General features: G+C 44.7%; 1 protein-coding gene across 3 annotated transcripts in view; it reads right to left on the bottom strand.

Moving 5' to 3' along the window:
• Positions 1-5,945: 5,945 nt before the first annotated feature.
• ADAMTS20 (ADAM metallopeptidase with thrombospondin type 1 motif 20) overlaps positions 5,946-11,277 on the bottom strand; it is a 1,386,529-nt gene continuing 1,381,197 nt past the window's right edge. For all 3 annotated transcript variants that reach the window (XM_085653052.1, XM_085653051.1, XM_085653053.1), the window contains one exon: positions 5,946-10,191. In XM_085653052.1, coding sequence (XP_085509178.1) covers positions 10,090-10,191 — 102 coding nt within the window. In that variant the 3' untranslated portion in view covers positions 5,946-10,089. The remainder of the gene's footprint in view (positions 10,192-11,277) is intronic.

The raw sequence follows: 11,277 nt of genomic DNA, 5'->3' as shown, positions 1-11,277 counted from the left end.
GTCTAGGTGTGTGTGTAGTTTTATGGGTGACTCACTCTGTTTGTCAGCACCTGTATGACTGGATGAATTGATATGTCAATGGCTGTATTAGTTTGTGAGTGGTCTATGAGTGGCAGTATGGGTGAGCGAGTGGATGTGTGTATAGATCAATGAATCATTAAGTGGGTGTGTAAGTACTGGTATGGCTTTGTGAATGGATTTGTGAATGGTTGTGTGGGATCGGCAGTGGGTGTATAAAAGATTCTACAATGGTGTGAGTGGGTGCGTCTTTGGAAACATGGTGAGACTTACAACAGTGACATGGGAAGGGTTGTTGTGTGGAAATCGAAAATAATTGCTGTTAGCATGAGCTGAAGCCATCTTGTTTGCAGCATCCATTTTGTTAGCCTTGTGATTCTGCCGTCTTCACTGTTGCCTGCTTTTCTATTCAGCGCCTGAGGGTGTTGTATTGATGTAGTCCCACTCATGAGTGATTAATAAACTTGTTATTTTGAATTCCAGCTTCAGTGCCAATCTCTTCTTTGTTAGTCTAAGGACCCATGGACAAACTTAAGGGCACATTTCCACAGTTGTTTTATATTTGGCTAGGCCAACATTCTGAGCAGTCGGTGACTAGTGAAGCTGCCAGAGAAAAGTAAGGTTTAAGACATGTTTGCAGAAAGATTAGGGATTAGGCTACTTCGTATGAGTCTATGGAAAGGTACACTTGAAGTAGGCCGTATAAATTTAGGTGTCTGCTTGCGATGGCAAGTGCACTCTGTCAAGTTTAAAGGTCTGCGTGCTCTCGTGACTCAGTTATGTGTCTACTTGTAAATGTATTCTGACACATGCTGTGCATCTGAAGATGCTAGCTTAAAAAACTGGTAGCTTCTCATAGAGGTGCACAAATCCTCTCAGGTCCGCTCCATCATTCGGTCGCTGAGAAAGACGTGTCTTACCTATGTGGGTGTCACAGAACCCCTCAAATATACTGTTGAATACCCATGTGCCCTGTATTATGAGCAGAAAGGAATACATAGCCCTTCTCCTACTGAAAATTAGAGAACATGCGGTCTGAAACACAGATATTCTACTATTTCTAGGTTTCTTTTTATGTATCATGTCACCAAGAAAAGGCACAGACACACACATTGAAGCCTTCGGAAACATGGTGAGACTTGCAACAGTGACATGGGAAGGGTTGCTGTTGTATATTTGGCTAGGCCCAACATTCTGAGCAGTCATTGAATAGTGAAGCTGCCAGAGAAAAGGCTCTTCTATTACACTCATCCAATCACTCATGCACTACTCTTCCACTCAGTCAGTCACTTAGGCACTATGCATACACTCCTGCATTCTCTCAGGTACTACCCATGCACTTATCCAGTCACCCTGGCAATTTCCATGCACTCATCCAATCACTCAGGCACTACCCATGCACTCATCCAATCATTCAGGCACTATGCATACACTAATGCATTCTCTCACATACAACCCATGTACTTATCCAATTACGCAGACACTACTCTTGCACTCATCCAGTCTCCCAGGCACTTCCCATGCATTCATCCAATCATTCAAGCACTATCCTTGCACTAAACCATTAATTCAGGCACTATGCATGGTCTCATTCTATCACCAAGGCACTACCCATGCACTCACCCATTCTCTCATGCAATACCCATGCACTCATCCAGTTACCCCAGCACTACCCATGCACTCATCCAATCACTAAACCACTACCCATGCACTCATCTAATTACTCAGGCACTACCCATGAATTCATGCATTCTTCAGGCACTACATATGCATTCATTTTTTTTTTTTTAAAATTATTTTTATTGCAGGAATTAGTAAATCTTTACATAATCGGCCAGCATTACATCTCAAGCCGGAGCGTTGAAACCCAACCCTCCGATCCCCTCCGAAAGTTGTTTACACAGCCGTTCAGCCCACAATCCTGGGGTCGGGCGGCGAAAGTCCGTGGGGGCTCAGGAGGTTGTCGAGGTCGGCCCGGAGGATTCGTTGTCCTTCATCTGCTTTTCTAAACAACCCTATAACTCCAAAAAACACCCCCCCACCCTGAAAACCCCCCAATCCCAGAAAAACCCTCCCCCCCCCCCGCCATCAGCGCGCGGCAGCAACCGCAACCGGATCTTCTTGGGTACCCATGGGGAAAGCAATAAAGCTGAAAAGTGCAACCGTCTAACGGGACTCAGGGCGCGCCGCTTCCTCACGTTCGGCATCGCCGGGGGCGCAATATTCCCTAAGGGCCTGCACGAGCATCTCCCACTCCAGCGCTGTCTCCTCGGCCTTCTCGTTACGCTGCCTCCAAGCTAGCTGGTATCTAAGCGTACTCTCCCCCGCCGCCCACTTCAAAAATTCGCTGTGCCACCGGCTCCCTGTCGGGCCGGTCCGTGCCTTCCAATTCCTGGTCACCTCCCGTTTAGCAAGGAGCAGCCCCAAATCGATGAATTTACTAGATATTTTATTCTTGGGGGTATGAGGGAACCAATGCAGGAGACCCACCGCCGCATCCAACGAAAGGGATCTCCCCGTCGTTTCCTCCAGGGTCTTCCCCACTTCCTCCCAATAGGCCGACAATCCCGGGCAGGCCCACAGCATGTGGAGAAGGTCCGCCTCCTGGGCCGGGCACCTGGGGCACTCCGCTGAGGCCGCCGCAAAATATCGCCTGATTTTCACCGGGGTCAAATATGCTCTATGGAGCACATAATAGTGGACTAATTGAAAGCGGGCGTGGCGTGTGCCCTTCCAGGCACGCCGCACCAGCTGAGCCCAGGTCGTCTCTGGGATCTCCTTGCCAATGTCCTCCTCCCATCGGTTTCTCAGGGTGGTGAGGGGAGCCAGCCCCTCCTTGAGCAGTCTACCGTAAAGGCATGTGACCGCCCTTACCGTGCCCGCGGACATCATCACGTATTGGCACACTGGGGATAAAAGGGGTTCTGCCTGCCCGGACCTCCAGTGTGCCTGGATCGCTCGAACAAGGGCCGAGTGCAGCAAAAAGTCGCCGCGGGGAATCCCGAAGCGATCAATGAGCTCCTGGAATGGCAAGAGCGTCCCGTCCTCGTAGAGATCACCGATGAGCTGCAGGCCGGCGTCCTCCCAGGTCGCCAGCCGCGACCAATCACCCCCATGGGGCAAAGCCGTTAGCATCCCCAGCGGTATTTCGGGTGCAGACGGTGTTCGCTGGTGGCCCCGGGCGTGAGCCCGGTTCCAGCACAGGCGAACAGTCCGCTCCTCCATGGACAAGTCCTGCAAGGCCAATCGTTGTCTCATCACTATGAAGGAGAGAACATGCCTGGCCATACCCGTTCCCCTCCTGTCCTCGGGGCCCCGGAACTCCCGAGCGATCTCCTGGGTGAAGGTCTGGAGCTGCGCCGCTAAGTAATATTTTTCGAAGTCCGGCGCCGCAAGCCCACCCTCCTCCTTCGGCCTCATCAGGGTCTTGAGGGCCACCCGCCGGCGGCCCGAGCCCCAAAGGAATCCGACTATCATGGACCGTAATAGTCGAAACGTGGTCGGTGGGATCCAGATCGGTAGTGTCCGGAAATAATATAACAGCCGGGGGAGCGCCACCATTTTAAGCAGAGCGATCCGCCCTGCCACCGAGAGCGGCAGCGTGGCCCAAAAGCCCATACTGCCTCGAAGTGCACTACATATGCATTCATCCAATCACCCAGACACTATCCTTGCACTCATCCAATCACTGAAGCACTACTCTTCAACTCAAGCATTCACCCAGACACTAACCGTGAACTTATGCATTCTCTCTGGCACTATGATTGCACTCATCCAATCACCCAGGCACTACGTATGCACTCGTAAAATCACCCAGGCACTGCCCATGCACTCATAAAATCACTCAGGCAACCCTTTCACTCAACCATTCACTGAGGTACAACCCATGCACTCATCCATTCTCTCAGGAACTACCCATGCACTTATGCAATAACCCAGGCACTACCTTCACACTCATCCAATCTTTCAGGCACTATCCTTGCACTCATCCATTCACTCAGGCACTACCCATGCATTCATTCAATCATTCACACACTACCCATGCACTCTTAAAATCCCCCAGGCACTACCCCTGCACTCATCCTATCACTCAGGCACTACCCTTGCACTCAACTATTCACTGAGGAACGACCCATGCACTCAACTATTCTCTCAGGCACTTCCCATGCACTTATGTAATGACCAGACACTGCCTTTGTACTCATGCATTCACTGAGGCACAACCCATGCACTTATCTAATTATTCAAACACAATCCTTGCACTCATTCATTCTTTCAGACACTACACATACACTCTACTATTCTCTCAGACGCTACCAATGCACTCATCCAATCATTCAAACACTATCCTCGCACTCATCCATTCTTTTAGACACTACACATACACTCTTCTATTCTCTCAGGCACTACCCATGCACTCATCCAATCAACCAGACACTACGAATGCACTCATACAATCACACACGCACAAGTCATGCCCTCATCCAATCACCCAGGCTCTACTAACACTCAACCATTTACTCATTCACTACCCATGCACTCATCCAATCACCCAGGCACTAGCCTTGCACTCATCCATTCACTTAGGCACTACCCATGCATTCATCCAATCACCTAGATACTACCCATGCATTTGTTTCACTATCAACTTTGGAGCCGTTTGACAAATCTTCGCAAAACTTCTCCCAAAAAAGTTCCTCCACTTCAGCTCCTTCTGGGGAAAGTTTTGTGGTGCTCCATCTAATGGGACCAAGAGAAAAGCGGGGGTCCCAAAACACTGATTTCCCACATTAACTCCCATTTTGGGACATGACACAGAAAAAACAGCTGTACGGAATTACATAAAATTTGGCATACAGTTAAAACTTAACTGAGAACGTGTGTTCATTGTTAATTGGTGAAAATCTGTTTATCCGTTTTCTATAGATTTGCATTTAAAGATTGAATCGGGCTGATTCTGAAGGTTTATCTGGACTGTTAATCTCAACATATGCTCTGAATGACCACATCGAAACAGCACTAGTCAATACTGTTTCACTGACCCACAACTTGAACAATATGGTGTGGTAGCCGCTACAGGTTTTTATGAAATGGACCCTGCATCCAGAAATAAATACATAATATAAAAGGGTAAGCACACCCTGACCCCAAGCACACATGGCGGCCCAAAGAGACCCACCCCTTGAGTGGCAGGTCACAACATAGACACTATGTCAGGACAGGGCTCGGAGTAATATTACCCTTTGAAATACATTGTAGGGAATGTCAGGTTTTGAGGGTAACAAAATAGAGCTCAGAAAAAGGGTAATAACAGATTTTAGTCACAATATAAATCATTTGTAGCTTCAGGAACCAATTCACTATTCTATAATTGTCATCCAGGAGGCTATTCATGCATCTGCATCCATAGCCTACATTATCAATGAGAACCTGGCAGTTCATCAGCAAAGTGTATAGGTCTCCAGCTTGTCCTCAATACTCAGTCTGTTTTCTATACCATATTCACATCATCAGTCCATGCTCTTATCATCACCCAATCATGAGAAAATCAACCACTTATGTTTTTAGTTTGAAGGACTATGGGTCCTTGGCTTAACTGGTCATGAGTGATGGATGGTCTCGCTAAGTGGCTCTCTCAGCAGAGTGGTGTGGGTGAAGTAGCACAAATGTATGTTGTTCTCGGATGTGTCAAAGTTTGGTGATCCTCCCCCATATGCAAGTGACCACTTGTATAAGTTTTCCAGGATCTCTTTCTGTCAGTCTCCCCTGGGATGTTATTCGCAAAGCCATATCTTGGGTCTAGTTGTCCCCAACTTTAGGATGCCTAGAAATTAATGGAACACCATTCAGCAGTCGTACCAGTTAAAACCTACAGGACCAGCAGGTACTCATCTCAGCAACCCAGACAGACAGAAGTCTCTACTTCGTATTTTTCTTTAGATTTTTATTTTGCAACACTGGTACAAGTAGTACAGCAGAAATCAATGCTAATTTCCAAGTGTTGTCATGAAAATTGTGTAGGCACTTTTACACAGACTTCAGTGACCAGTATTTTATTTGCATACACCTTACACACAAATACGAATGTTCTCGGTTATCAAGTGCTCGAGCTCAAGTGTTTCATAAATATTTTATAAATTACAAGATTATAGTTTTCGGTGTAAACATTTTCAAAACATATCTTAAAACATTGCTTATCAACGTTTACAACTAATTTAAGGCACATAGTGCAAAAGTGTTCTTTTCTGATACAGACATCACAGAATATTCACCTTTTGCATTAGCCGAACACTTATTTAGAATCCTATTCAGTAGTACTGCACAGGTTTTATACAGGGTAACTTGAGACGGCATAACAAAAAATACTGTTTACAGAGAGTGTTTCTTAAGCTGCCACATGAAAACCAATAGTCTACTGCGATATCATCATTAATAATACACTTGTAGGTGCATTTTTCAACAGAAAATGGGACATTTTACTAGGTTAAGTGGATGCCATGATAAGTACTGGAAAACTAACTTGCTCAGAAGCAGCATGACACAGGCCATTGATAGAATACAACTTGTTGCCCCGACGGCATTTCCTTTGTGATAGGACTCTCTCTCAAATTATAGTTGTAAAGGATAATATTACTGCCTTTAAGTCCCCTTCTTAAAAATAAGCATATAATCACTATTCAGTGGTGGAATGGGAACCCTTAGCTTGCTACTAGACAAATCTCCATTTCAAATTCTATACAATGTATCAGGGATAGGTCAACACAGACCTGCCAAGATAGTGAAAAATCTAAATTGAAAGTATTACATTTTCATTGATTGGAAGGATAGAGAGGGTAGATATGAAAGAGACATTTCAGAACCTAAAGGATTTAAATACAGAACAGAAGCGGACCACATTTGGTCATGAAAGAAACTTATCAGGAGAGACAGAGTAAGAATACATATTAGAAAAGTCTTATGCACAGACACAGTTGTAAATGCAAACCGCCATTCCAGCAGGAGTGGTTGGCATTAATAGAATGAAAATAGCATGGAACAGACACTGGGGAGTAACCTTAACATCAGAACGGTGGCTGAGTTGGAGACTATGGTGTTGCAGAAGCAGTAAAGTATGCTCATAGTCGCATATGCCCTTATCTCTTAGCGCACTTATTCACTTGAACTTAAAAAATTCTGATTATCAAGATGAGCACAATGAGTTACTAGAAATGCAATCCTATTCAGTCCTCAATTTGTGAAAAAAACAAGTTTCGGGGCCAAAAGTTTATCCTAGGAGCCCACTGCTGGCGCTGGCGATTGCCAGGTGTGCCAAATTCCAGAGGTGCCTAGATTCGAATCCACATCATGCCGTTTCGTCCACCACCTTAAAGTTTCTTTGGTCTCAATCGTGCAGGCGTATTAATACTACTTTCTGGGTTTGTGACGGGTTTCCTATAATTCTTTTCCTCCTTCGTTCTCCCTTTGCAGCCATTTTGTCTGTTAATCTGGGTCAGTTTGATGAAAAATAATATCTTCAGGGCTTCAAAATAGGTGTGGATGCCCACAAATTAGGCACTGATCATGTCACTTGGTTAGGTTTATATGTCTGTCAAAACAAATTTCGACTGAGATGTAGAGCTTAGCAGCAAGTTAGTTTTCACTTATTATCATGACATTTAGGCTAATTTACAGAGAAACTATCATGCACATTGTGTCGAAAAGAAATTAAATTAATGAGTTTAGTTTATTTACGATAGAATAAATAATTTAGTTCCTTTCCATTTACCTCATATTTATTATATCTATGCTATTCACACTCTGCCATTTAAAGTAATTCAACACCTAGAGACAATCTTGTCGAACAGGCATCTGTTTATAAATTAATGTTTTCGGATAACAGCACCTTTAAAGTAAATGTTATTTTAGTAATCCTTCAAAATAAATAAGGCTCCATGAAGACAAGAGTAATTTCTCATTGGTTGCATTTGCAGATCACTTACAAGTAATACACATATTCAGAGTACATATTTATATACAGAGTGGTCATGTAAATACATATAGTTCCTTAGACATTTACATAGATACATAGAACTAAACCAGGGTTTGAACATGCATAATACAGTAAACAATTCTATAAACAATTCCTTTTAGAGGTAAAATGTTCAAAACCAAGGTTTAAATCTTTGAAAACCCCATATGGATGAAGGTAATTTCATAATATTTATGGGAAATTCTATAACTTTCAATTACATTGTTTCCTAAATGTTTCTGGTTCAAGACAGCATACATTGCTGAAGACTATTGTTGCGGTACAAATGCCACAAAACTATGGAGTAAGTGTTATTATAGCAAATAAACAATGATACTCAGAACGTATCAGCTAGCACAGCTGTTTGTTGCATCACATTTGCAATTACCAGTTCCCTTGAGTTAAATGGGTTACTAATGAATTGTTTTTATTTTTTTGGGAGTCTTATATAGCAAACTCGACCCAAAGGTATCGGAGCGCTTTACATGAGCACCAGTTGTGTTACAGACGGATACAAATTAATTTTGTTCAGGGCCGGACTGGCCGTAGCGGGTACCGGGCATTTCCCCGGTGGACCACCAGGGTGGGGGCCGGTTTTGGGCCCCTGGGGGCTGTTTTTGTTACCGAGGGCCAGCAAATCGACCCCCGGTAACAAAATCGGCTGTCCCCCTCTGCCCCACAGGGGGGCCAGCCGAGTAGTTTGCCAGGGCCGGTTTCGGTTCCCAGTCCAGCCCTGATTTTGTTAGACATGCGGAAATTAAGTGATTTGCACAGAATCAAAGGATGTTGAGAGTCCAAGCTGAGACTCGTTCCCGGTTACCTAACTTGGAGTTCAACCACTCTAGCTGTTAGGCTACATCCTCTCTGAATTTCAGATCGAAGAACTGAGCTTCTTTTGAGTGTCTCATTATTTGTTTGCAGTCTTGTTCGGCTGTTCTCGAAGAATACTGAGACTCGGTCAGTCACTACCTACCGAGTCCAAATAGTTTTATTTCTGCATGTCAAATTATTTCTGCAAACTTGCTTATATAGGACAGACACGTGGAATTGAATAGCACGAAAAAACTCAGTACCTGGTGTTGAATGGTACGGGAACATTGAGGCACTGTTTAAATATGTGGTGAAAATCCCACAATACTTATGTCTGTCAATGCCCTAAAAATAACAACAATAACACTGTTACTCTCTTTGTATTCATTTTCATGCAGCCACATGTTAAACTGCCAGGCAATCTTCTAGGTATGCTATTTTATTTTCCAACACCTTTCAAAAAAATTATATTTTGGTGATATCTAAAAGTATTTCATAGGTCTGCCTCAAACGCCATGCTACCTGACCAGCACCGGAGCTGAAACCCAAAGGGCACAGCTGCTTTTATGTGAGGATGAAGTATGCTAGTATTTTAAGGAAAATGAAGTATACTGGGTGATGAAGGGAGCAACACTGTTGATTCCAAGAATGAAAATGTGAAATCTTTGTAAAGATTACAGAGGGCCTCGTTATGAGTTGAACTTTATTTGCAACTGGATAGGAATGAAAGTTACCAGCCCCATCAGAATTACGGGTTCCATGGTATCTCAGTAGACCTGTTGTTTTTCACCCGGAGACAGCGTTAGCTAAAATTAGTCTCTGGGTAAACTCCAGGTGGAGTGAGGAATGCCCTGTGGAATCTGGTCCAGTATTTACAAGCCTGCCTGTTATTCCTCATTTCTGAGAGGGCCATCCCTTCCCCAGAGTTACTGGTACCCCAGTATCTACAAACTGGAGGACGGAGCTGCTAATTGAAAATCTGGGAACAAAGCACTGCGGTCCTATAAGTTGAAGACAAATATCCCTTTGCCTTGGATTGTTATCAGCTAACAACCACTGTCTCACCGATTAGTGTGCAGTTCATGCGACTAGAGAGCAGAAGGCAGCTACTCCATAGGGGTTTCTTTTAAATACTGTATGAATTCTGTAAACAAATGATGAATCACCTGTACACATCCCTGAAATAAGCATCGACAAATGTGATAAAAGAGTTTCCAATCTGAGGGAAGTTCCTCTAGTTTCCATTGTTCAAGTCAGTGTTCGCCTTTTACTGTTTCAATCCGGAGGCCAATACTTGTGAGAGGAACACATTTTCCACAATATCCCCCACACCTTCCATAGATTTTAGTGCCATCCTGCAAATATGAAGATCACAGGTTAATGAAAATCAATCACCACATGTACAATCATTGGCACAGCAAATTCGCCTGGCTTGTATTTTGAGTTATAAGCCAGACCTACCTGCGTTGCCAGTGCTGAGACCTAAATAGAGTACGCATGCAAAGATGGGAATTGAAAGGTATAGGCAAACAGAGATATGGGAATAGAGAAGCATGGCCAGGAAATCATATGACAAAGGCGATGTTAGGACAGGTGCATGCTGGGAGAGATGTACAGGCAAGCAGAGGAATGGGCAGGCAGAGATGTACTTGAGGTGAGGCGTAGGAAAGTTGCAGGATGGGAGATGCTTGGACAGGGAGAGAGGTGCAGGAAGAGGTATGGCTAGGGAAGGTTATGGCGATAGAAAGATAACATTTGTAAAGGTGCAGCCTGTACAGGTTGCAGGTTGTGAGAGGTGTGGACAGAGCAAATTAGGGACAGGGAGAGGTCTGAGAATTGGGAGATCCATGTAGGTAACGTTACAGGCAGGTAGCTGTCTAAGGAAGTAGAGGTGCAGGCACAAGCAAGCAGACGTATGGGAAGGCAGAGGTGTTTGGAGGTAGCATTATGAGGATGGAGAGGTACAGGGAGGGAGAGGAGACAGTGGGGGTGGGAGTGGCGCAGGCAACAAGTAGGGGCAGGATGAGCAAAAAGCAGAGAGAAAGATGGATCAAAAGAGGTATTGACAAGAAGAGTAAGGTTGAGGTAGGAGGTAGAGGTAAGAGGTAGGTAAGAGCTGCAGACAGAAATGTGAGGGCAGGAAGAGGGAATGTGAAATGTGCAACAAGAGAAAAGTTTAAGGATGAGAGGTGCAGGCTATAAGAGGTTCTCTTTGGGATTGAGAGAGAGATAGGTGCTTGTTGAGTGCAGGCTGTAGGAGGTGTTGGCATGGAAAGTATGTAGGTAGAGCTAAAGACAGGAAGAGACTACAGGCTAGGATCAGACCTGCATGGGTGTCGTAAGTATAGGGAAGGGCAAGAAAAGTGGAAGGCATGGAGAGGTGAGGATAGGCTGGGACTGGTACAAACAAGCTGAAAGTGATATGCCCAAGGAAGGTCTGA

This window comes from Triturus cristatus, chromosome 4_1 (genome assembly GCF_964204655.1).
Source record: "Triturus cristatus chromosome 4_1, aTriCri1.1, whole genome shotgun sequence".
Lineage (NCBI taxonomy): Eukaryota > Metazoa > Chordata > Amphibia > Caudata > Salamandridae > Triturus > Triturus cristatus.
Note: the sequence above shows the minus strand (reverse complement) of the source record. Positions and strands in the feature narration are given on the sequence as shown.